The sequence below is a fragment of the Mesoplodon bidens genome (genome assembly GCF_964165515.1).
Source record: "Mesoplodon bidens genome assembly, chromosome: 18".
NCBI classification, from domain to species: domain Eukaryota; kingdom Metazoa; phylum Chordata; class Mammalia; order Artiodactyla; family Ziphiidae; genus Mesoplodon; species Mesoplodon bidens.
In genome coordinates, this window is record NC_138175.1 from 50,060,178 (window position 1) to 50,088,086 (window position 27,909).

At 37.7% G+C, this 27,909-nt stretch overlaps 1 protein-coding gene across 3 annotated transcripts; it reads right to left on the bottom strand.

Moving 5' to 3' along the window:
- Positions 1-733: 733 nt before the first annotated feature.
- On the bottom strand, positions 734-27,544 carry ZNF404 (zinc finger protein 404). Of its 3 annotated transcripts, none has more exons than XM_081215400.1 (5): positions 25,002-27,544; positions 21,478-21,572; positions 11,639-11,698; positions 10,096-10,222; positions 734-5,698 (listed from the first exon to the last, which is right to left on the bottom strand). In XM_081215400.1, exons 3-5 carry the CDS (start codon positions 11,666-11,668, stop codon positions 4,176-4,178), a joined length of 1,680 nt encoding a protein of 559 aa, XP_081071526.1. In that variant the 5' UTR covers positions 11,669-11,698; positions 21,478-21,572; positions 25,002-27,544; the 3' UTR covers positions 734-4,175. The 3 variants fall into 3 exon arrangements, with proteins under 3 accessions (XP_081071526.1, XP_081071525.1, XP_081071524.1); XM_081215399.1 differs by having other exon boundaries at positions 21,478-23,190; XM_081215398.1 differs by lacking the exon at positions 21,478-21,572.
- Between the last annotated feature and the right edge of the window lie 365 nt (positions 27,545-27,909).

Genomic DNA, 27,909 nt, shown 5'->3' on the forward strand with positions numbered 1-27,909 from the left:
AAAAACTGAAGCAGTGTCAGATATTTTCCCATCACTGACAACTTTGTTTTGGTAAGACTGCATTTCACTTTAGTCATTGCACTGCATAGATATTTGTAGTATACTGTGCATGTTGTATGTATGTGTTGTGTCTAACATCACACATAAACACATCACTGATCTAGTTGGTGTCAAGAAATTGATGTGTTTATTTGAATATTTTATGAAGACAACACGAGTTACACTGATAAGAAGGAAATAATTGGTAACTAAGTTACTTTATCATTAAATTAGCATTCTAGGTTTAAAAAAATAAGTATGTACATTTAAAAAATTTAAAATGAAAGCATACTACTGATGCAGAATCAAGTGGAGTAAGTACTATGGCCAGAATAGTTAAAAATAAGAGACTGGAAGAAGATATACTGTGAATTTCATGACGAATGACAATTGCAATTTGCTGTGACAGAGCAAATCAAAAAAGCTGTTTGATTATGGAAAAAAAGAACATTTAAGTTAATGAAGTGGAAAATATTGTGAGACATTTTCAGCAAATACTAGTAAATTTGATGAGAAATTTCCTCTTGATAAGCAAATAGGAATAGATGAAATTAGTTGCCTAAAATCTGAATTAAATATGCAACGAAAACTTTAAATAAATTTTAGACATAATCTGAGCTTATAACTGTCTAGCTATAAAATGGCTTTGGGTCTTGCCCCAAAAAAGGAATCAAATTTTAGATGGAGAATAGCAAGATAAATGATCAGTTTAATTGTGGAAATTTTGTTATGATTTTATGAGCAAAGACTAAAAATTATATTTTATAAAAAGTGAAAAGAATCTTCAATTAAGCCACCCAACAACTGCCCTTAGAATACAAGGTCTTTCTAACAATATCAAAAATCAATTAACTTAAAATTTGTAAAGCTACACATATTCTTCTTTAGTTTCAGATGAGTTGTACAATATGAGATACTGCCCATTTAATACTCTGGGTACATTGTAATACAAAAGGCTTCCAAATCAAAAGGAAATTTTGTCAATTTTCAGCCTAAAAAATCAGATTCATAGCACATATATTTTTGAATTTTTTATATATGTCAAAAAAACAGTTTCCACTAGGTATGAAAAAAAATAATTTCTATCACAATGGATAGTGCTCCGACAATGTTACACTAAAAATGTGGATTCCTTGGAATTTTGAGGCAAGACACTAATGTCTTCCTAACTGCTTCGCTTCACAGTATGAAAAGTATCATGGTTTAGAATATACACATAAATATTATGAATCATTATTACTTTATGGAACTGTTGAAAGAGGAAACAATGAATTTATTTATCTTATGTTTTTGGCCAATGCTCATTGATTGAATGACGACAGAGTTTTACAAAGATTTACCATACTTTGAACTTTGAGACTTAAAAAAAATACTTGCCAAGTATTTCATAATCAAAACCCCCCCAAATGACAATGTGATTTATGTTTTCTTACCATATCACGCTGCATATGAACAAACAAAACCTGAAACTCCAAGGAAAGGAAAAGCTTTTCTTGTGACCTAGCTAAAAGGGTAGGAACATTTGTTGAAACTGAAACTTTTAATAAGTTAATAAAAATAATTTTACATATTTTCTAGATGAATCAACATAGAAAAAATTCACTGTAATCGAAAGCACTGTAAAAATATGCTGGCAATGAAGAAGTAGGAAATCTTAGTAGAGAAACAGAAACTATAAAAAAGTACTAAAGGGCTTCCCTGGTGGTGCAGTGGTTCAGAGTCCGCCTGCTAATGCAGGGGACACGGGTTCGTGCCCCGGTCTGTGAAGATCCCACATGCCGCGGAGCGGCTAGGCCCGTGAGCCACGGCCGCTGAGCCTGCGCGTCCGGAGCCTGTGCTCCTCAATGGGAGAGGTCACAACAGTGAGAGGCCTGCGTACAACAACAAAAAAAAAAAAAAAAAAAAAGTACTAAAGAAAAATTCTAGAATTGAAAAATGCAATATCTCAAAATAAACATTTGATAGATAAGCTTAACAGCAGAATTGAGAGGACAGAAAAAAGAATCAGTGAGCAATAGAAATTATCTAATCTGAAAAACTGAAAAAAAAAAGGTTGAAGATAAATAACAGAGCCAGTGACCTGTAGGACAATATCAAAAGATTTAACATGTGACTACTTGGAATTTACTCCAGAAGGAGAAGTAAGGGCAGAAAACTTACTCCAGAAGGAGAAGTAAGGGCAGAAAAAATATCTGAAGATATAATAGCCAAAGTTTTCTGAAATTTAGTGAAAGGCATGAGTGTACAGATTTCAGAGGCTCAGAGAACCCCAAAAAGGATTAACACAAAGAAAACTATACCAAGGCACATCATGCTCAAACAGCTGAAAACTAAAGGTAATAAGAAAATCTTGAAAGCACAAAGAGGGAAATGACACATTACACACAGAGGAAAAATAATTCAAATGACTTCTCATAACCTATAGAGGCCAGCAGTCAGTGATATAATATCTTTTGTAAAAATATATAAAACAAAACCCAGGATTCTATAGCAAGAAAAAAAATCCTTCAGGAACAAAGCATTTCAGTAAAAGAAACAATGAAAATTCACCACCAGCAGACATATACTCCAAGAAGTGCTAAATTAAGTACTTCAAGCTGAAGGGAAATGATACCAGATAGAAATTTAGATCATTGGGAAGGAATGAAGATCATGTGAAAAGGTAAATATATGGGTAAATATGAAAGATGATGGTGTTTTTTTGGTCTTAATTTCTTTAAAAATACAAAAGACTGTTTAAATTTCCAAGTGGAATGGTGATGTGACTTTCTGTGGGCTACTTCTTAATTGCAAAAAACAAAACAAAAAAACCCCCCAAAACCAGTACTGATACAATGGAGAGAGCTGGTGGTCAATACATGAATCAAGAGATCAAACATAGCTTCACTATGTGCCACCTGTTATTTTACAATATTGAGTACACAATATTATCTATAAGTTATCATGTCAAAAATTCTTAATCTGAAACCTAATCAAGTCTCTAGACATAACATCCAGCTCAGAATAAATGCGAGGGATAGAGAAACAACTTAAGCCCACTCAGAGAAAAATTAGTACAAATACAGAATGTGCAAAATTGTATGGGTTACTTCTCCTGAGTCTTCAAAAAGTTTGTCACAAAACAGGTAGAGGATAAGTGTTTGACCAAAAGAGACTCAATAGCCATAATCATATAAAATATGTGACCTTAGTTTGGTTTTAGCCTTTTTTTAAAAAAGCCAGCACTTTCAAAAGACATTCTTTAAAAAAACTGGAGAAGTCTGTAAATGGGATGAATATTACAGAACATTATAGGTCTACTGTTGTTTTTTAGGTGACAATGGCTTAGTGGTCATGTAGAAGATAATCTTTAAATCTAGCAGTTGTATTTTTGAGTTGTATGTTGATTTTTTTTAGAGGTGAAGTGATACCTAAAACATTCACTCAGAAAGAACAGCAAAATTATATATATCATATATATATATAAAATGTATGATGTATGTGAATCTGTATATATACATTTTCATGAGAGAGATACTAAATATAGGTGGAGGGTAAATAAACTTTCATTGTACCATTGTTGTACCTTCTATGTAAATTTGACATTTTTCAAATACTTGAGGAAACCTCCAAGTCAACATCTGTCTTTTGGCTACCCATTGTTAATCTCTAATTTCCATGAATTGTAGGGAAGGTGGATTGTATGTTATCTGTATTATAGAAATTATTGTAAAAAAATTTCTTCAAACCACTTTCCAATTTTTCAACAGCTATACTCTCAATATTCAGCAAAAGCATAGGGTTTCTTACCATTATTAATCTTCAGGGGGATGAGCTTTGAATAAAAAAGTTTCTTGTTTAAAACATCCTATGGGATTTTGTCCAGAATTAATTATCTGAAATGAAATATGGATGAGTGATGATAGATTTTTAAAATATGCTCATAGAGTCTTCCTTCCATATGAATTTATTTATAGTAATACTAGTAATTGTCATTAAAGAATGATACAGTATTTAGTAAGCAAATACTCTGTGTCAGATGCCCTTCCAAACAATCATATTTTATGTTAAATAATTTAATCTTTACCATATCGTTAGGTGGTAGAATAGTGATAATGTTAAAGGATGTGTCATGGCTAAAGGCTTTCTGACTCTCATTACATTAAGACTTTCTTGCCAATGTGAAATCTTTGATGTTGAGTAAGTTGATAGCAACGAGTAAAGGCTTTCCCACATTCCTTACATTTATGTGGCTTCACACCAGTATGAATTCTCTGATGCTGAGCAAGTCGATCGCTACGATTAAAGGCCTTACCACATTCTTTACATTCATAAGGTTTTTCACCAGTATGAATTCTCTTATGTTGAGAAAGACCTGAGATAGAACGGAAGGCCTTCTTACATTCTTTACATATATATGGTTTCAAACCAGTATGGATTGTCTGATGATAAATTAGTTGAGAATTAAGTCTAAAGGTTTTTCCACATTCCTTACATTCATAAGGTTTCTCCCCGGCATGAATTGACTGATGTGTTTTAAGGTCTCCAACACGACTGAAGGCTTTCCCACATTGTTTACATTCATATGGTTTCAAATCACTGTGAATGATCTGATGTTGAATAAGGTAAGAATGGAGCTTAAAATTCTTCCCACATTCTTTGCATTCATGGGGCTTCTCGCCAGTATGAATTCTCTGATGTTGTGTAAGTTGAGAGCCTCTACAGAAGGCCTTGCCACATTCCTTACAATCATAGAGTTTCTCGCTACTATGAATCCTCTTATGTTTAAGAAGGCTTGAGCCCCTACTAAAGGCTTTTCCACATTCCTTACATTCATGAGGCTTCTCACCAGTATGACTTCTCTGATGTTCAATAAGTAGATAACTGCGAACAAAGGCCTTTCCACATTGTTTACATTTATATGGTTTCTCACCAGAATGAATTTTCTTATGCTGATAGAGACTTGAACGATGACCAAAGGCCCTTCCACATTCCTTACAAATATAGGGTTTCACACCATGATGAATTTTCTGATGGAGACACATATGTCGGTACAACCTAAAAGTTTCCCCACATTCCTTACATTTGTAGGGTTTCAAACCAATATGAATTTTCTGATGTTCAGTAAGGTGAGAATGACGTCTAAAGGCCTTCCCACATTGCTTACATTCATAGGGTTTCACACCAGTATGAATTATCTGATGTTGAATAAGCTGTGAATAAAACCTAAAGGTCTTCTCACATCCATTACATTCAAAGGGTTTCAAATCAGTGTGATTTTTTTTATGTCTAATAAAATGCTGGAGAACTATAAAGATCTTTCCACACTCCTTACATTCATAGGGTTTTACACCACTATGGTCTCTCAGATGTTCCATAAGGTGTGAGTATTTCCTAAAGCCCTTTCTACATTCCTTACATTCATATGACTTGTCTTTAATGTGAAGTCTTTGATGTAGAGGAAGGGATATATGTTTTCTGAATATCATTTGATTAAAATATCCCATTTTAAGTTTCTGTTGTCTTTCAAATTTAGTTCTGTTCTGTGAGTCATTTCTGAAAATAAACGCCGTAAAGTTGAAGGTTTTACTTCTATTCATTGTCTCCCGATGGTATGAATTTACTTCGTAACTGCTTTTTTCTGAAGATAATTTGTTGCTCTCACTTGTGAAATCAATGTCTGAAAGAAAATGAGAGAACAAACAAATGCTATTTTTCTTGTACAAGGGGAAATATAGTAATAGTAATAATAAATTGACAAGTAAATTCCATTAGAAGTAAAAGTGTCATAAAATTCTAAAATAATGTGATGAAATTTTTTAAAGGCAAGAAGGGCTCAGAAAAATTTTAAAGCTAACATGAGAATGTAAAGTTTGTGAATAGGCAAAGGGAAAAATCAGTAGTTCTCATATTTAGTTGTGGATCAGTATTACCACAGGAATCTCTTACATATACAACCCTTTTTTTTTTGAGGGAGGTGAAGCAGAAAAGAATAGCTTTATTTGCTTTGCCAGGCAAATGGGACAACAACAGGCTAATGTCCTCAAAACTGTGTGTGCCAATCTGGAGGGGGGTAGTGAGAAGTTTTATAATAATGGTTCAAAGAGGGCATGATCAGCTCATGTATATACTACCCTTTAGATATCCACTGAGACTGAGTGAATCAGAACCTGTGAGTAGGTCCTGGTCATCTATATTTTTAATATTCTCTACCAGAAGGCTCTCTATGTAATTTTTTCAATGGTCTGTCTTTATCTTAGAATGAAACCTAAACGCATAACCATAAATAAGAAGACTCTGTCTTACTTGTACAAATTATTTCAAGCCCTTGACATCTTTTTCCCTATATCTGACCACACTGCATCTTTTCAGCTACTAGAACATACTGCAACTTTTCCCATTGCCTGTGGCTTCACACGGATGCTTTACCTTGCAGGAATCCTCTTAGGTGGCTTCTCTAAATGACTATCTCCAGGTGTTGCAGGTTACAAATTACTTCCTCAGAAAGGCTGGCTCTGCTAACTGTAAGTAAATTCATATCCTTTATTCTATATTCCAACATCTAATTCTTTGTCTTCATGATGCTTTTTTCTCATACATATTTATTGTTCCGTTTGTTTTACTACTTATTTTCTTACTCTAAAGCTCAAGTATGAATTCAAAATTTCTTTCAACTACCACTGAAAAACAAGTTCTACCAAAAGGTAAGTATTAAATAGTGAACTGTAGAATAAAATAGTGAATTAAAAAAGGTAACTTGGATGAAAATCAAGGTAAGTAAGGATAAAAATCAAGGTCAGTGGAGAAGGCAACTGAGTAAAATGATGATCTAGTTTCTGAAAATTATGCAACAGTTACCAACTATCTCACTCTGACTCTAATCTCTCACACCTTATTGCCTCAGTAGTGGGGCCAAATTAGCCCTAGACTAAAAGCTGTTCTGGACCCAGCTTAACAGAGCTTAAAAGCAAACCATGAAAGGATCAACAGGTCCCATTTACTGAATCCCAGAACAAAGTCCCCCAATCCAGCATTATAACACAGTAAACGTTGCAATGTCTGGTACCTAATACAAAAATTATCAGGCATGGGCTTCCCTGGTGGCGCAGTGGTTGGGAGTCCGCCTGCCGATGCAGGGGACACGGGTTTGTGCCCCGGTCCAGGAAGATCCCACATGCCGCGGAGCGGCTGGGCCCGTGAGCCACGGCCACTGAGCCTGCACGTCCGGAGCCTGTGCTCCGCCACGGGAGAGGCCACAACAGTGAGAGGCCCGTGTACCGAAAAAAAAAAATTATCAGGCATGCAAAATAGTAGGAAAATATAACCCTTCCTAGAAGAAAAATCAATAAAAAGAAACAGAGCATGGAGTGACACAGATAATAGAATTAGTAGACAAGGATATTTAGAGAGCTATTATAAATATACTCTGTATTTTCAAGTAGCTATTTTCTAGTCATCTCTTACTTTTCTGTAGCTTATCCTTTGTCAGAATCCACATATAAGAGGTCATGGGAAAAATTTCCCCCTAATTCTTACCTGTTCAAAGTTTTGCACTTTAATGATAAATGACCCAGGCCTGAATCTTCCAATCTGTGGGAAGGCTCTTGATGACTGATGCAGTTTCTTTAGTGCTTGTGAGAGTTTTCATATTTTCTATTTTTTTCTTGAGTGTTGGTTTTGTAGATTAAAATTTTCTAATAATTTATTTCATTCAATTTTTCAGTGTTTGGCATAATGTTTATCAAAATTAGCATCATATTTTCAAGGTTTCAGGATTTGTAATGAGGCCCCCTTTTTTCCTTACATAGATTCATGTTGAGAGAGTTGCACCAATTTTATTAATTCTTTGAAATAACCAAATTTATAGTTTTGACTTGCTCTTTTATATGTTCAGTTTTTATTTCAATAATTTATGTTCTTTCCTTTATTATTTCCTTTCTTCCACTTTCTTTAAGTCTGTTGTGCTCTTCCTAACTTACCAAATGGATGGTTAGCTTATTAATTGTCAGAATTTCTTCTGGAAATAAAAGATCCATTGGGAGAGTAAATTTAAAATCCAAACAGATAAGAGCCATTAAAGGAGTGAAGAATTGGCCCTGAAGATCTACCACTGCTTTTCCCCTAGAGAAACTCACTGATTCTGAGCACAGTGATAAAAAAGAGGTAGTTGAGTATTACCAAACTGAAAACCAGCACTGACCCAGCTTAATATCTGCTATTCTATCAGACCCAGAGAGGAAAATGTTAAGTTCTCTCTGGTGGAAGATACCACTATCTAGAACCTCTTCAGTTCTTTTGTACACAATGTCCAGCACATGATCACTATTACTAGTAACTTGGAGAGGCATTACCATATGACAAATAACAAGCGGAAAAACCAGAAACAGTAGAAACAGATCCACAGATGATACCAAACAATGAAGGCATACAAGAATTCCAAAATAACTATTGACGGAAGTGTTTAAAAAACAGATGAGGGACTTCCCTGGTGGTCCAATGGTAAAGAATCCGCCTTCCAATGCAGAGGATGTGGGTTCGATACCTGGTTGGGGAACTAAGATCCCACATGCCATGGGGCAACTAATCCTGCACACCACAACTACTGAGCTCACGTGCCTCAACAAGAGAGCCCACGTGCCGCAAACTACAGAGCCCATGCACCCTGGAGCCCACGTGACACAACTAGGAAGAGAAAACTTGCACACCACAACTAGAGAGAAGCCCGCACGCCACAACGAAGAGCCTGCACGCAACTAAGACCCGACGCAGTCAACAAAAGAAAAATAAAATAAATTAAATAAAAAAAAACAGGGACTTCTCTGGTGGTCCAGTGGTTAAGAATCTGCCTTCCAATGCAGGGGACGTGGGTTTGATCCCTGGTCGGGGATCTAAGATCCTACATGCCGAGGGGCAACTAAGCCCGCATGCTGCAACTACTGAGCCTGCTCACTCTGGAGCCCACACACCACAACTAGAGTGAAGGCTGCTCGCCTCAACGAAGAGCCTGCGTGCTGCAATGAAAGATCCCACGTGCCAAAACTAAGACCCGACACAGGCAAAAATAAAATAAATAAATAAGAATAAATAAATTAAGACATAAAAATAGTAATAAAAAGACAGTAAATAAAAGAATTGCAACAGGTAACTGGAAGTTATAAAAGACAATCAAAGTGAATTTCTAGAGAGATAAGTTCTCTAAAGATCTAATGTAGGTATAACTGGAATCCCAGAGGAGAGGAGAGAACGGTCAAGTATTGTCCAAAAACTGAACAAAGACAGTTCTGAGTAGAATCTATCAAGTCACTGAAAGCCAACATTTTCACTGCTATAACAGAAAAATACTCAAAAAGATAATGATCTTGACTCATTCTACCACTGTAAAAATTACAAAGGCTCATCTGTAATAAAGAGAAAACCAGGACTCTATGTTACCTGTTCTCCATGTAGGTGGATTGGCAATTAAAATAGAATATTTATTGACATTATGAAAATATACATAATTTGACATTTGTTTCCTTTGCCAGTAGTTATGCAGAAAATTCCCAGAATTCAATCCTTTGGTCATTTAGAAAAAGCAACTGCAGGATGGATCAGAAGGAGGTAGGAAGGTAAATGAAGGACAGAGAAGATTTAGGTGCTGTCATGCTGCGGAGCAACTAAGCCCATGCGCCACAACTACTGAGCCTGCGCTCTAGAGCCCGCGAGCCACAACTACTGAGCCTGCGTGCCACAACTACTGAAGCCTGTGCACCTAGAGCCCATGCTCCACAAGAGAAGCCACCGCAATGAGAAGCCTGTGTACTGCAACGAAGAGTAGCCCCCGCTCGCCACAACTAGAGAAAGCCCGCGTGCAGCAATGAAGACCCAATGCAGCCATAAATAAATAAATTAATTTTTAAAAAAGATTTAGGTGCTGAATGAAGGTGCTTATTTCAATCTAACATAGCCCAAAATAGTCCTTTGAGAATATGGAGCAGAAATTTCGCTAGTTTCTTGGCACAGAGCATAAAATATACAGTAGAAAAAGTGGATATTCCAGATAGCAGATTCTACATTACTTCAGGCAGATGTCCTTACCCAGTGATATCAAGTTAGTATAATTCTCCAACATCACATCTCTGTACAAATTCCTCTGATCTGAGTTTAGGCATTCCCACTCCTCCTGAGAGAAGTCTATGGCAACATCACTGAATGTCAATGGCACCTGAAATGACAAATTCATGCATTATTTGTAAAAGTAGAAAAAAAATTTCAAGATGGAATATTGAGTTGCAGTATGGGGGTGATATATAAAAACAAGTAGGCTGAAATTAAAGATCATGACATGGATAGATGAGAATAAATAATAAATAAATTAGCATATCTGAAGTAGATTCCCTACCCAATCTTGAAGAATCCTGTTGGAACACAAAAAGTTTCTTTAATTTTAATTTTCAAAATTTTCTTTAACCTCTCCCCCACAGTTCAGTATTATCCACCAGATGTGGTCCTCATCTTCCCTTTCTACAATCCCTTACTGAACTTCTGGTTCTTGAGTTAGAACACACTAATGTAGGGTGATCCAGAACAACACTGAATGACTCAAGCCAAGCAATCTCTCTTCCCCTACAAAATGGGCCTCAGAACCCTATTCACTTCTTAGTGATTCCTTAGCCAGAACCCCTCCTCTCTCTAGGCAGGCACCAATCCCATTTCAACCCAAACCTAAAAGCTTTTCAAAGCTGGGATCTCATCTCACACTGAGACTGAGACCATTCGAAACTAAATTCTCCCTTATCTACCTGGAAAACTATGGAGAAAGTTCTCCCTCTTCTGGTCAAATAGGACAACCATTTCTTTTTTTTTTTTTTTTTTTTTTTTTTTTTTTTTTTTTTGCTGTACACGGGCCTCTCGCTGTTGTGGCCTCTCCCGTTGCGGACGGAGCACAGGCTCCAGACGCGCAGACTCAGCGGCCATGGCTCACGGGCCCAGCCGCTCCGCGGCATGTGGGATCTTCCCGGACCTGGGCACGAACCCACGTCCCCTGCATCGGCAAGCGGACTCTCAACCACTGCGCCACCAGGGAAGTCCAAGGACAACCATTTCTATACAATGAAACTACAAACCTAACAAGGGAAGCTAAAATACTTCCTTCAAGGTACTTCACCCCTTTACTGCTCCAACACTGCTCTCGAGAGAAGACTGAACATATAGAAGAGGAATAAATCATTTGATGAAAAACTGAAAAATCAGGTTGAAAAAAGGGAGCAAATAGGGAGGACACCATCCTTCTCTGTAAAGGCAGCAACTGTGAAACAGGCTGAGACACAGCTTTCCTAGGAAGGAGGTTTTGGGATAAAGAATGAAAATATTATCTGAATTAAAAATTGTAATATTTGGGCCTCCCTGGTGGTGCAGTGGTTGAGAGTCCACCTGCTGATGCAGGGGACACGGGTTCGTGCCCCGGTCTGGGAAGATCCCACGTGGCGTGGAGTGGCTGGGCCCATGAGCCATGGCTGCTGAGTCTGCGTGTCCGGAGCCTGTGCTCCGCAACGGGAGAGGCCACAACAGTGAAAGGTCTGCGTACCACACACACAGAAAAAAAATTGTAATATTTCAGGAAGGAGAGACATCCACTTACCTGGCCCATGGTTTTAGAACTGCCAATCATCCTCAGAAGCTGAGTCCAGAGAAGCCAGAGCTGAGGGAGTAAAAAGAAGGCTTGAGACCCAATGTAGCTCAGAACTCCCAAAATTAAGGTAAGAGAGCCTTTCCTTTTTCTTCTTTATTCCTGTTTCTCACCATCCTTGCCCACTCTCTGCCCTCCCAAACACATAAATACATGTCAGGGGATATGAGACAGAGTCCAGACAAACTCAAGCCCTTTCCTGTGTCTGGGAAACAAGCCTCACAAGCGTGGATACAGAGCAGAGGCTCTCTTGAACCAAAGCCAGATCCAGACACGCCCCTCTGGCCTATTTCTCATTCTGATCATGCCAAATGTACCCAGCTTGGGTTGTCCAGTCACACTAAGTAGATCCTCCCCAATTCAGCCCTACCTTCCAGGGTTGAGACCAGGCCATACAACACAAACTTCAACAACCTTCATGTCCTCAAAGTGGACCTGGACTCTGCCAGACAAAAGGCAGAAAACAGGGACTTCCCTGGTGGTGCAGTGGTTAAGAATCCACCGGCCAGTGCAGGGGACACGGATTCGAGCCCTGGTTTGGGAAGATCCCACATGCCGTGGAGTAACTAAGCCCGTGAGCCACAACTACTGAGCCTGCGCTCTAGAGCCCTCGAGCCACAACTACTGAGCCCACATGCCACAATTACTGAAGCCCATGTGCCTAGAGCCCATGCTCTGCAACAAGAGAAGCCACCACAATGAGAAGCCTGCGCACCGCAATGAAGAGTAGCCCTCACTCACTGCAACTAGAGAAAGCCTGCGCGCAGCAAAGAAGACCCAACGCAGCCAAAAATAAAAATAAATAAATAAAATAAATATTTTAAAAAGGCAGAAAAGAGTAGCGACCAACCTGGAAAACTTGACCACTGTAAAACTGTCTGCCCATGTGAAGCCTGAACTTGACTCCAAGGTCCTCTGGGCTGACCAACCTGGATTTCCCTATCAGGATCCACTTTGCTTGCTGGCATGAATCACTGCCACCCAGTACTCACAAGGGAGATGTGAATTCATACTTGGTAAAGCCATACAGTAATACATAGATATTTGTAACCTTCTATGTGATAGCTGCACTATACACATTAACATTTAATCCTGAAATGTACTTATTAACTCAATTCAACAGATGAGGAAATAAAAGCTCAAAGAAGTAAAGGTATTTTCCCATATCACAAACTATAAGTAGAAGTGATGTTTTCGATCACATTTCTATAATTATAAAGTCAACTTTTTTTTTGAACTGTTGTCTCTGACACCCAGATTTTTTGTTTCATTATGTGAAACCTGAACATAAATAATTAAGACAGCACCTGTCAAAAGATTTACTAAAGAGATGTTTTAAAGCAACAAAGATGGTACAATTTTACAGGTATTCAACTGTCAGATTTTAAAAGTTGATGATACACCACATATTAGTAAGGCTGTAGGGAAAAGAGCATTCTCATGCTGTCCTATAGACCTGTGAAAACCTAGTGCAATTGAGGCATGTACGAAAAATTATGCATAAGAAGAATTTAACAATGAAAGGCCGTTTCTGAGACTTCACCTAAAGGAAATAACTGTAAAATGTGCCTAGAGATGTATAAAGGAATATGATGATAGACACTAGTGAAAATGAAAAAAAAAAACCCTGGAGAAAAATCTAAATGTACTTAGATGGGTAGTTAATTCAATAAAGTGTATTCATTCATATAATGGAAAATGAAATAGATACTGAAAATGATCGTGCAGATCACTGGTTCTCAATAGGGGGTGATCCTGCCCCCCAGGGCACAATTGGCAATGTCTGGAGACATATTTGTTTGTCAAAATGTGTGGAGGGGTGCTACTATAACTAGTGGGTGGAGATCAGGGATGGTGCTGACCATCCTACAAGGCATAGGAAAGCCCCCCACCACAGCTAAGAATTATCTAGTCAAAAATATCAGCAGTGCTAAGGTTGAGAAACCCTGACATAGACTTATTAAAGGAAGATAACGTAATCCAGAGTCTCTATAATATATTATCGACAATGCCAGTATATGATAAAACTTACGAAAAATGCAAAGAAACAGGAAAGTTACTGATAATCAAGAGAAAAATCTCAATAGAAATAAACCCAAAGATGATCCAGACAATGGAGCTAGTAGACAAGGACTTGAAGATATTATGATTAACATGCTAAAGAAAATAGAGGAAAAGATGGACAAAATGGAATGCAAAATGGAGTATATCAATAGAGATTTAGTAGAATCAAAAAAGAGACCCACATGAACATTTTATAGTTATAAAAATATAACTATCAAGATTTTTTTAATGTATTGGATGGATTTAACAGCAGAAAATGGTATTAATTAACATAAAGTCAAATTAACAATAATCTTACGCAGGGAGAAAAAAGAAAGAACAGAGCTGAACGTAAGAGAAATACAAGGAACAGACAAAATGTGGAACTGAACACCTAAAAGAAAACAGAACGGAAAATTGATTTGAAGAAACAATGGACAAAATCATTCCAAATCTCATGAAATACCTTGATACATAAATCAAAAAGCTCAGCAAACCTAACCAGATAAAATAAGGAAATTCTAACCCAGGCACATCATGGCCAAATTGTTGAAAAACAAAATGGAAAAACATATCTTGAAAGTATGTAGTTTAAAAAAGACATCAGTTATAAATAAACAACAATGAAAAAAGTTCTTATCTCAACAGAAACATTAGCGGCCTGAAAAATGGAATTGTATCTTCAAAGTGCTGAAAGAAAAAACCCTGACAACTCTGAATCTTATGGCTGGAGAATATATCTTTCAGAAATGAAGGTAAAATAAAGATTTTTTTGAACAGAAGCTGAGAGAATTTCTGATCAACAGACCCACAATACAAGAAATACTAAAGGACAGCAGTCAGGCTAAAGGAAAATAATCCTAGATGGAAGCATGAATTTGCCAAAAAGCAATGAACAGCTGTGGACAAGTAAATATATGACTAATATGACCAAGCAAATGGACTGTTTAAAGGAACCAAAACTAGAATGCTTTATGAAGATTGTATTACTGGAAGAAGGAATGACAATAACAGCATAAATGGATTTAAACTATTGAAATGTTCTTATGTTATTTGGTATGTGGTTAAAAACCCTACATTTTTTTTTTCTTGGCTGTGCCATGCGGCATGCAGGACCTTAGCTCCCCAATCAGGGATTGAACCCATGCCCCCTGCATTTCGAGTGCAGAGTCTTAACCACTGGACCGCCAGGGAAGTCCCCTAAAAACCCTATTTTAAGGAAGACTGTATTAAAGATGCACCCTATATGGGGAAATATGTGTACATATAGCTGATTCACTTTGTTATATAACAGAAACTAACACAACATTGTAAAGCGATTACATTCCAATAAAGATGTTAAAAAAAAGATGCATCCTATAATAGCTCAGGTAACTACTAAAAGAATTATACAAAGATGCACAACTAAAAAAGCTAAAAGAGGAGATTAAATGGAATAATGAAAAATACCTGATTAATTCAAAAGAAGGCAGGAAAGGAGGAATAAAGAAATGAAGAATAAATGGGATAAACAGAAAACATATAGCAAGATGGCAGATTTAAACCAAACTGTATCAGTAATTGTAATAAAATGTGAATGGACTAAACATTGCAATTAAAAACTAAAATTTTCAGATTAAATTAAAAACAGGATAAATTACACTGCTTATAAGAAACATACTTTAAAGACACAGATATGTTAAAAGTAAGAGTAGAAAAGTATATTAGAGGGCTTCCCTGGTGGCGCAGTGGTTGAGAGTCCGCCTGCCGATGCAGGGGACATGGGTTCGTGCCCCTATCCCGGAGGATCCCACATGCCGCGCAGCGGCTGGGCCCGCGAGCCATGGCCGCGGAGCCTGTGTGTCCGGAGCCTGTGCTCCGCAGCGGGGGGGGCCACAGCAGTGAGAGGCCCGCGTACAGCAAAAAAAAAAAAAAAGAAAAGTATATTAGAGAGTAATTAGAAGCACACTGGTATATTAACAACAGATAAATAGACTTAAATGCAAGAAGTATTATAAGTAATAGAGATATTTCCTACAATTCAACAAGAATATAATAGTTATCCTACATTCCTTATACTCCTAATAAGATAGCTTCAAAAGCAAAAGTCAACAGAATTAAAGGACAAGTTTATAATTAAATATAGAGATTTTTTAGACCCTCCATTGGTAACTGATAACAGGAAGAGAAAAAAAAATCAACAAGGCCATAGAAGATTGAACAGGAATAACCAAAATGACCCAACTGAACATTATACTCCCAAACTACAGACTACACATTCTTTGCCTATTTTTCAGAATATTCTGGGCCATAAAGCAAGTATCTATAAACTTCAAAGGATAAATATCAAAGAATGTATATTTTGGAACTCAAAAACAGGTATTTCTCAAATGTTTCCAAATATAAAAATTCACTTGAAATAAGTACAGGTCAAAGAATAAATCATAATGGAAACTAGAACATATTTGAGGCTAAATGATAATAAAAGTATGCCATAACAAAGCTTGTGAGATGCAGTCAAACCCATGCTTACAATGACATTTTTAGTTTTAAATATATATTTTTTGTTTTTGTTTTGTTTTTACAAATGCTGCAGATAAATGCCATTCATTATCTAATCACCACTGGTAATTACTAGGTGTACTAAAGACATATTGACATAGTAAATCAATTAGTAGTGAAATTATGAAAATCCTTTGTCAAGTTACTACAATGCCAAATAAACCCATAATTTATTTTCTCCCAGTAGATAGCATGAGCATTTATAATGATTGCCCACTTATTATTTTTCTTTCTTATTACTCTTTGATCCCCTTCACCCAGACATAAATTTATGTTTTATAAAAGTAGTATGGTTAAAAACCAATGATCTACCTTTGGAAGCTAGAAAAGGAAAAGCAAATTAAGCCTACAGAAAGTAAAATATACTAAAACAAATGGCATAAAAAACCCAGATCTATAACAGGGAAAAATCAATAAAGCCAAAAGCTATTTCATTGAAGGGATAAGATTAATAAACCTCTAGCTATACTGTTCAAGAAAAAAATTGCCAATATCAGGACTATAAAAGGAGATATCACTACATATATTATACACATTATTAAATTGATAACAGAATTTTATGAACAACTCTATGACAATAAACTTGAAAATGTAGATGAAATTTTAAAATTTCTTGAAAATACAATTCAATGAAACTGATATAAGAAATGGAAAATCTGAATATTGTTATATATATTAAAGAAATTAAATCTATATTAATTAAAGACCTTCCCATAAAATGTCAGACCCAGAGGCTTCAGTGGCAAATTCTCCAAACATTTAAGGAATTAAAAATGCCAATCAAACTCAATATCTTCTAGAAAACATAAAAATGGACCATGTCATGAGGCCCTCATAATTGTGATATTAAAACCTGACAATGACATTACAAGAAAGGAAAACTACAATATATCTCTCTCATGAACACAGATGCAAGTATATTAAATATTAGCAAGGAGAGGCCAGTGATATATATGACCAAGAGATTTATTCTCGAAATGCAAAGTCACTTTATTTTTAAAAAGCAATCAATGTACTCTTCAAACTTTAAAGAATAAAGGAGAAAAACCATTCAATCATTTCATTACATGCAGAAAAACCATTTGATAATATTCAACATCAGTTCATGATAAAAATTCTCAGCAAACTAGGAATAGAACTTCTTTAATTTGATAAAGGGGATCTACAGAATAAAACTGAGAGGTAAAATATGGACTACTGCCTTGAGTTCAGGAATAAGGCAAGGGTCTCCACTTTTACCACTTCCATTTAACTTTGTATTTGAAGACCTATCCAATACCATAAAAGAAAAAAGTGAAATGAAAGGTATGAAGATTGGAAGGAAAGAGGTAAATCCATATTTATTTGCAGATAACATGATTTTGTACAGAGAAAAAAGTTTTCAATCCTACAGACTATTAGAATACATGAATTTATTAGAAAGTTTGTTGACTAAAAGGTCACAGTATAAAACAAACAATTATATTAAAGCAGAGCTATTGAAAAATGAGATTTAAAAAATCCCAACAGTTCATAAAAAACATGAAAAATATAAAACACTTTGGAATGAATCTAACAAAAGAGGTGCAAGACTTTTAGACTGAAAACAACAAAACATTAAGGAAAGAAGTTAAAGAAGAATTAAATAAATGGAAACATATTTCATGTTCATGAATTGGAAGAATCTATTTTAAGATGACCAATTCTCTCTAAATTGATCTACTGATTCAATGCATCTCTAAACAATATCAGCAGCTTTTTTTTAGAACATTAAGAAAATCATTCTAAAATTATATGGAAATGCTAAGAATCCAGAACAGTCAGGGCAATTTTGAAGAACAAAGTTGTCGAATGTACATTACCAGATATCAAGACATAATATAAAGCTACTATAATTAAAACAGCGGGACTGACACAGGATTGACAAACAGACCAACAGAATAGACAGTCCAGAAAGAGCCCTGTACATATATATATATTTTTTAACAATAAAAGTCTGACTTAGAGGAGAAAGGATAGTCTTTTCAACAAATGGTGCCTGAGCAATTGGCAATCTGTGTGGAAAAAATGGTTTTGACCCTGATCCCACCACATATACAGATGTAAATTCAAGATGGATCATAGGCCTAAATGTGAAAGCTAAAGCAATAAATTTTCTGTAAGAAGAAACAGGAAAATATCTTCATGATCTTGGGGTAGGCAAAATTTTCTCTCTTTTTTTTGGTTTAATTTTTATTTCCACTTATTTTAGACTTAGAGAAAAGTTGCAAGAGTAGTACAGTTTCCTATATACTGCTCAAACTAATTTGAACATCTTACATAGGACAATGGTCAAAACCAGGACACTAACATTGGTACAGTACTACAAATGGCATATCTTATTCAAATATCACCAGTTTTTCCCACTAATGTCATTTGTCTTTCCCAGGATCCTATACATGATCCCACACTACATTGAGCTGTTATTTCTCCTCAGTCTCTTCCAGTCTCCACAGTCTTTCTTATGGTAATAGTTTTCAATTGCTGCCATAACAAATTACCACAAATTTAGCTTAAAACAACACACATTTATTATCTCACAGTTTCTGTGAACTTGGAGTCTGGACACAGTTTCGATGAATGGTCTCCTCATGCTGGTCTTATAAGCTACAGACAAGGTATCAGCTGGGCTGATTATTCAGAGGCTGAAGTGGGGAAGAATCCACTTTCAATTTCATTCAGATTGTTGGCAGAATTCATACCCTTGCGGCTGGATGACTGAGGGCCTCAACTTTTTGCTGGCTGTCAGCTGGAGAATGACCTCAGGTCCTAGAGGCTGCCTGCAGTTTCTTGCAAGGGCTTGTCCAACACTGCCTTACTTCATCAAGCCCACGAGTAGAGTCTCTAGCTCCAGTCTGCTATGATGGAGTCTTTTTTTGTTTTGTTTTTGGTTTTTTTTTGGCCATGCCTCGCAGCACATGGGATCTTAGTTCCCTGACCAGGGATCAAACCCACGTCCCCTGCAGTTTAAGTGCAGAGTCTTAACCACTGGACCACCAGGAAAGTCCCTATGATGGAGTCTTATGTGACACAATGTAACCATAGTAGCGACATCCCATTACTTTTGCCATATAAAGTAACCTAATTACAGGACAGACATCCCCTCACCAATTTTCTATTGGTTAGAAACAAGTCACAGGTCCTGCTTGCACTCCAATGGAGGGGGATTATACAATGGCATAGACACCAGCAGGCAGGAATCATGGCGGTCACCCTAAAGTCTGTCTATCACACCTAATTCATGACCTCTTCACTTTGGAGGAGTACCAATCATTTAAGTTATCAAACGTTCCCCCCACTTGGTTTGTCTGATGTTTCACAATTGGAATGAGGCTCTGCATTTTTGGCAGTACCACAGTGATGCTCTGTCCTTCTCATTGCATGATATGAAAGGGCTCATGATGTCAATACTTTATCACTGATGATGTTAACCTTGATCACTTGGTGAAACTGCTTTCTGATGTGTTTCCCCACTAGAAAGGTACTACCTTTCCCTCTGTTGTTAATAAATATCGTGGGTGATGGGGAATCCTTTGACACTATGCAAACCCTTTTTCTCTTCAAACTTTCACCCTCTAGTTTTAGCATCTACCAGTGGATCTCGTCTAAAACAACGATTACTGTGGTGTTTGCCTAATGGCCATTTTCCATGTCCCTCTTTCCTTCTACATTTAACAACTGGAATTCTACCATAAGGAAGATCTGTCCCTTCTTCCCCAGGAAAAGATGTTTTAAACAGAACAAAAATGCAATAGCCATAAAAGAAGAAGATTGCTAAATGAGCTCAGTTAAAATTAAGAATATCTCTTCATTATAAGATATCATTAAGAAAGTGAATAAGAAGCTACAGGCTAACAGGAGATATTTCCTTTCTCTGTCTGTCTCTGTCTCTCTCTTTCTACACACACACACACACACACACACACACACACACACAGGTTTATATACACACACAAAGGACTTGTATTCAAAATATATCTAAAATTCCTACAAATCAATAGGAAAAGCAACAAAAGCCAGGCTAACAAATGGACAAAAGATTTGAATAGACAGTTCATCAGAGTCTGTCAAAATGGGCAGTATCATATGAAAAGATGCTCACATTTTTTATCAGAAAAATACAAATTAAAATCACAATGAGATACTCCTACGCATGCAACAGAATGGTTAAATTTAAAATGACTGACAATATCAAGTGTTGGCCAGTTTGAGAAGTAATTAGACCTTGCATACATTGCAGTAGGAGTGTAAATTAAGTTAACCACTTCCACCCCCAGGTATATTCCCAGGAAAAACAAGAACATGTGTCCACAGAAAGACTTGTACAAGAATTTTCATAGAAGGTTTATTCATAATAGTCAAATACTGGAAACAACTCATCATCATAAGAATGAATAAACAAATTGTGGTAAGGTCATACAATGGAATACTACACAACACTTGGGTTGGTTGATTCACAAAACAACACGTATGATTCTCAAAAGTTCAGTTTTGGACAAAAAGCAGCAGAGACAAGAGATACCATTTATATGAAGTTCAAGAACAGGCAAATCTCTTCTTGAGTGATAGAAGTCAGTATAATGTTTACTTCTTGTGGGGGAGGGTTCCTTCTAACTGGGACAGGACGCAAGCACATCTTCCAAGAGGGGACAGAAATGTTCTATTTCTTGATTTGGGTGGTGTTTTCAAATGTAAAGATTCATTAAGCTATATGCACAGCTAAGATATGTATACTTTATTATATATATTTCCATGAAAAAATGATAGACCTTTATTTGATGATAATGGGTAAAACCATTATATTTCAAAATGTTACCCTATTATGACAAGTAAAATAACATGTACGAATATATGCATGTGCATTGAGGGATGGATAAAAAAATTTGGAGTAAAATGTTTACAGTAGTCTCTTCATTTTGAGCTTTTCTGTACTTTCTGAATTACTGTATGAGAATGTATTACTTCTATAATAAAAATTATAATAGAGCTAATCACTCTCTTTGAGATTGGAGGGTGAAATAAAAGATGAATATGGTGATATTTGGGGTATGATGATGAGGCCTTTTTTTCCTCCAAGGGCTTAAAGTCTTTGAGTTGATTGTCTCATACTGGAATATCAAGGTTCTGTGTCATCAGTCATGAACTTTGATATTCCATAGTTTTCCCTTTTCTGGATTCCCCTGACTCACCTGGACAAATCCTCTTGTCACTACACTCTCCACCTACTAGGCCTGGACTCCTTGTTCCAATTCAGGAATTACACCTGGCTTGGAAACAGAAAAACCTGCACATAAAAGAAATGGAACTTAGGCATGCTGCAGCTCTCAACAAATCCAGATACAGTCCTATGGTGAAGGGGCAGGGAAGTCCAGCATAAGAAAGGCCAAAGGAAAGCCATTCAAGGAACCAGGATGATGATGCCTCAAGGAAAATAGAGTCAAACAGTCATTTAAATCTCAAATCCCTTGGAAATTCAAACACTTCAACCTCCCTAGAGGGTCTCATTAAGGGAAGAAAAAAGCCCCAGAGATCATATTTTGAATTTAAAGATTTGATCATAAAGACTCTGCTTCTGGGCTTCCCTGGTGGCGCAGTGGTTGAGAGTCCGCCTGCCAATGGAGGGGACACGGGTTCACGCCCTGGTCCGGGAAGGTCCCACATGCTGCGGAGCGGCTGGGCCTGTGAGCCATGGCCGCTGAGCCTGCGCGTCCGGAGCCTGTGCTCCGCAATGGGAGAGGCCACACTAGTGAGAGGCCCGTGTACCGCAAAAAAAAAAAGACTCTGCTTCTATGATTTTTCAGTATCACATCCTTATACAAGTTCTTCTGAGACAGTACAGTTATCAGTAGAGGCTGTTGCCACATTCCCAAACATCACTAACCCTGAAATGACAAAGCCCTAAGTTCCCATATGGCCTGAGAAATTGGAAGAAGTGAAGTTGATCAAGATATATAAGTGGTACAGCATGGAGAGCAGGCGTGTTCAGCATTCTAAACTCAGCAACAGCCGATGTGTCCATGTAATGAAATATTAAACAGTCATTAAATGCTAAGTTTGAGAAACTGTTAAGGGAATGAAAATATTCAAAATATCATGTCAGTAAAAAAAATTAGGTTACAAGGACCAAAAGCTCAATTAAAAAGTGGGCAAAGAATCTGAACTGACGTTTCTCCAAAGAAGACATACAAATGGCCAGTAAGTATGTGAAAAGACCCTCAATATCATAAGCCAACGGGGAAATGCAAATCAAAACCACAAGACCCACTTCATACCCACTGGGATGGCTATAATAAAAAGGACAGATAATAACAGGTGTTGGTGAAAATGTGGAGAAATTGGAACCCTCACACGTGGCTGTTGGGAATGTAAAATGGTACAGACATTTTGGAAAACAATCTGACAGTTCCTCAAAATAGTTACCATGTGACCCAGCATTTAGCTAAATGTATACCTAAGTGAAACAAAAATATATGTCTACACAAAAACCTGTACACAAATGCTCCTGTCAGCATTATTCATAATAGCTAAGAAGTAGAAACAACTCAAATGTCCATCAACTGATGAATGGATAAATAAAGTATGGTATATCCATACAATGGAATATTATTCAGCCTTAAAAAAGAAGAAACTTCCGACACATGCTACAACATGGATGAATCTATGTGAATCACAGTGAAAACACTATGGTAACTCAAAGAAGCTGGTCACAGACCACATATTGTGTGATTCTAGCTCTACAAAACGTCCAGAGGGGCAAATTAATAGAGACAGAAGGTAGGAAAATGGTTGACCATGGCTGGGGAGGTTGCAGGAAATGGGGAGTGACTGCTGGTGGGAACAGGGTTTCTCTTTAGGGAGATGAAAATGTCCTAAAGTTGACTGTGGTTGATGGTTTCACAAGCCTGTGAATATATTAAATGGATAAAATTGTACACTTCAAGTAGCTGAATGGTGTGGTATGTGAATTGCGCCTCAATAACACTGTTAAAAAATTAGGTTACGAATGCACAAAATCATACAAATACAAAATACGATTATATTTATAAAAATATATATACTTATCAATATATATAGAAGAAGTGACAGACATCAATAAATAGAAAAAATATATAAATGTATGTACCTATTTATTAACATTGCTTATTTGTGTGTCATAGCCCTGGTTTTCTTCCTTTTCCTAAATGTATATTTCAGAAAATTTTAAACAATAGCCATTCCTTAATTTCACACACACACACACACAGATATGTTTATTTTTTAAAGGAGCAACCTCTTCTCCAAACAGGTGGAAAAAAATCTCACCTCTTCCTCCCCCCCTTTAATATCCCTGAACCTGAAGATAAAGCCTAGTACACTCCATAACAAAGCTTCTCAAAATTTTACCTCTGGGAACTTATCAGAAATGCAGATTCTCAGCTCCATCCCAGACCCACTGAATTAGAAATTCTGAGGCTGGGGCCCAGCAAACTGTATTTGAACAAGCCCTGCAGGTGATTCTGATGCAGCTTACATTTGAGAACCAACGCTGTTCTAAAAACAGTTCCTGTGTTTTTACTGAAAGGTTTTACTTCATTTCCATCAGTTCCCAGTACTTGAACCAACCCTCATTTGTTTGTCTATAGAAATGTATGTCTGTGTAAACTGGAGGCTATGATGTTTTGTATACATTAATGGTAGTCTCAATGCTGCTTCCTATTATGTATTCCTGATTGATAGATTTATTTTGCTTCTGAACCTGTCCTCCTAGCTAAGATGTCCTGCAAACAGCTGGTGAGACATCTTGTCGCATTTACTGTCACTATGCATTTAACATCACTAGAATAAAAACGCTAAGGTGTAAAATCCATTTTTCTTCACAGAGTTCTAATAATTTGGTCATATTCTGGCAGTGCTGCTATAAACAAAATGATGTCTCTTCCTATCAACTCCTGAGGCAGGTCACCTGAATTTCTCTAGTCGCATTTCAGATCCTCTATCTTACTTATTCCTCTCCTGATTTCATTTCTTTTTTTTTTTTGAATTTTATTTATTTTTTATACAGCAGGTTCTTATTAGTTATCTGTTTTATACATATTAGTGTATATATGTCAATCCCAATCTCCCAATTCATCCCACCCCCATTTCCCCCCCTTGACGTCCATACATTTGTTCTCTACATCTGTGTCTCTATTTCTGCCTTGCAAACCGGTTCATCTGTACCATTTTTCTTGATTCCACATATATGCATTAATATATGATACTTGTTTTTCCTCGTTCTGACTTACTTCACTCTGTATGACAGTCTCTAGGTCCACTGATTTCATTTCTTTACTGGATAACAAGTCATTTGAGGATAGCAACTATATCTTCTTGTCATTGTGTTCCAATGAGTACAAGCATAAATATCTGGTATTTGACTCAAATTTCAAAACCAGAAATTTATCCTTAGGTTATGACTATAATAGGACATAAAGATCTATGCATAATGATGTTCATTATAGACTAATTTAATTTTTAGTCAAAAATAGAAATATAATAGCTAACAGTAGGCCACAGGTTAAATACATTATGGAGAGAAGGGCTTGGGGACCCTGACCGGGTGATTCCTCTGCATGGCCCTATGATTTACGGATATGTCAGTACCAGGCAGGACATTTCAGCTGAAGGAAAAGAAGGACTACATGCCTTTAAAATTAAAGTGTGTTTTATGAGTAATGAGGAAACACCAACTCACCTGAACTTAAACTTCTAGTTGTGTAACAAAAATTCTTTCCTCTCTCAGGATCCTTTTTTATTCCAAGACAGGCAGCACTGGGAAAAGAGAAGGCAATCATGAGACATCAGGATTTTCTCAGAGAGCACATTCATTTACAAAATACCCTCCCTCCATGACCATACCCCTTTACCCAGTCCACCACAAAAAACCAAATGGGAGTAGGAAGGAGACTGGGACAGCATTGACCTTTCCCAGTATGAGAGAGGCCCCGTCACTGATGTCTAGGGTGGAATCTGTCTAATTCACAGCAGGTTCCTGGGGCCAGAGTTTTGGAAATGCTGTGGTTGTGAAACATAGCTGGCCCCTCGGAACTTTCTAAGGGGACCCTCCCAGGAGGGAATCCTACTCCTGGGACCTTATCAAGTCTTCCCAGATGCCTGTCTTGGGGCCGCATCCAGCTTCAGAAAATCTCATCTCATGATCGAGTCTGTGTCTTCTTGCTGGGATCCTCCATTCTTCCATTCTAAAGCTCAGAATCTGGCTTCCCTCCTTTATCTGCGCCAGACCCCAAGTGGCTGTGAGGGGAGAGGGCTGAGGAATCAGCGAAGTCTAGAGCCAAGAGTTCCAGTGACAACCCACATGGCCACACAACTCTCGCTCATCCATAAGCCACGCAGTTAAATAAGCACAATCGCCCAGTTAAATAATGACACGCAAACATTGTCACGGAGACACGTCTACACCTACACACACACACACACACACACACAAATATCTCAATAGGCATACAAATCTTCTCTGCTGCTCACGCAGACACGAGCCTGAGACTCGAGGCCCGACAAGCCGCGTCCGCGCCCCGAGCGTCCTTTCCTTGAGCGCCTGTCACCCCAACCCCGGGTTCCAGTCCAGCTGCAGTGAGAGACTCTGGAAGCTTCCGCCGATTTTTATCTTTGGATACGATCTACTCACCACGTAGGGACCACAGCTGCTCGGCCACCGGAAGAGGACCCAGGGACCGAGGCTGATGCGAGCCCGGTGGCTTCTGGGAAATGCAGTCCATCCGGAACCGTCCTGGCCCCGGGAGTGCGCGGTGTTCCGAGTGCGCAGGCGCGGGCGTGTGTCGGCGCGCGGCGGAGGTTGACCCGATCTCGGGAGGACTGTGGCTTCAGGTCGACCTGCGTACGTGGAAAAGGCGAGTGGAATATGAGTCCAGACTGTAGCAGGCCGAGCAGGCGCTTGGGGACTTCAGAGCCTCAGACCTGCGTGCAGCAGGAGGAAGAGTAGGTGGTGGGCTCTTGGGTACGGTGGTTACCTACGTGTGAGCTGTGAGGACAGGACTTTAGTTTTTCACCCTCCGCCCAGGTAGCATCATCACCTGGAGTAGCGCCAGGAGCACAGCTGGCATTAAGTATGCATTTGTTTTAAAGAAAGAACGCCTGGGCGTGTGTAGGTGTGTTCGCGTTCTCATGCTGTACGATGTTGTGGAACCCATTGTTTGTCTGTAACCATGTATGGGATTCTTTCTCTTTGGTTTGTTTCGTAGAGTGTGGATGTGAAAATGGTTTGTGTTTCAGATTTTGAGGTATTATAAAACTTGTTAAACACACTTCCTCCCCACTCCTCCATCCCCACCCCGAAATTCCTCCTGCCCAGTAACTTGCCTTTCTGTCCATAAAAGGCCGAGTATGGCTGACTTTTGCCGAAGACACATACTAGCAGGGCCGACTCATCCATTAGACACAGAGGCAAAATGCCTAGGGCCCACAATACTTTTAGGGGCCTACAAAAATGTCTTTTAAAATCAGAAATAAACATTAATTTTTGGTCAAAGAAAGTTTAGTTCAAAGAAACTCAATTTATTATTATTACTATACCTAAACAATCGTAAAATACTATTATTTTTATTTTCTGTTTTTTGGAAGAAGGGGCCCACAAAGGTCATAATGCAGCCTTAGCCAAATCAAATCAGATTTCAATACAGCTCCCCAGTGGGACTTGTGAAGACAGCACTGTACCCGCTGACCTTAGATGAAACTGCGGTGAACTCTGACCTTCCCTCATGTGAGCCCTCTGTGGCCCCAGTGGAGAGTGGAACATTTCCTTTCCCAGCTCTCTGGGCAGCTTGAAAGGAAGTTTGAACGTATTTTAGTCTCCTAATAAAACTTTATTTCCCAGACTCTTCTCGAATAAACATTAAAAAGTTTGAGTGCTTTTGTGACTGTGTGTGGAATTATATAATATGATGCACTATTTGAGGCCTGTGAGATTATGACTTTAGTTATGAGATTGTATGTTTTTATCTGTGAGTATGACTTAAAATTTATTTGACTTTTTTGCTTTTCTTATCTGTGCATTCTGTGAATATTGTGAATGTGGATCACTGTGAACAGGCTTACTGAGTGAGAAACTACATGACTCCGAGATGGATATGTGGGATTTTGATTTTATGAATATAGAACCCTGTGATATTATGACTGTGTATGTTTGTGAGTGACTAGGCCGCCTTACTCTTCTCAACAATGAAAGAGAAATGTTGCACCTTTTTGCAGCAATAACTTAAGATTTGGGTAAAAGGATTTGCTATTTATTTGGCAAATCATTTGGATATTTTATGTTCAGTCAGACAGATTTTTTTTTAAGAAGAATCCAAATCAACATATCTTTTCAAATAAGAAAGAATTCAGAGTCGTATGCTGTATATGCAAACGGTTGCCACTTTTGTGTCCATGTTAGACTCCCAGAGGTAAGCTTTCATTCTTCTGTGCTGTGAAGGAATTTTTAGTGGATAAGTTTGGAAAGCCCTGGACTAAAAACCTAATTATTTACACTTGGAGAGTCAGAGAAGAAGGACCAGGGAGTCATGACCTGAATTCTACATCAAGCAGCATTGTTACTTCATTTTCTGAAGAGAAAACTGTGACTCAGA

Excerpts from the sequence above, each read along its gene's own strand:
- ZNF404 (XM_081215398.1), bottom strand. The coding sequence starts at position 11,668 with ATGATTGGCAGTTCTAAAACCATGGGCCAG. Across the intron at positions 10,223-11,638 it reads GTTCTAAAACCATGGGCCAG|GTGCCATTGACATTCAGTGA; the intron begins GTAAGTGGATGT and ends TTGTCATTTCAG. Across the intron at positions 5,699-10,095 it reads TACTAACTTGATATCACTGG|ACATTGATTTCACAAGTGAG; the intron begins GTAAGGACATCT and ends ATTTTCTTTCAG.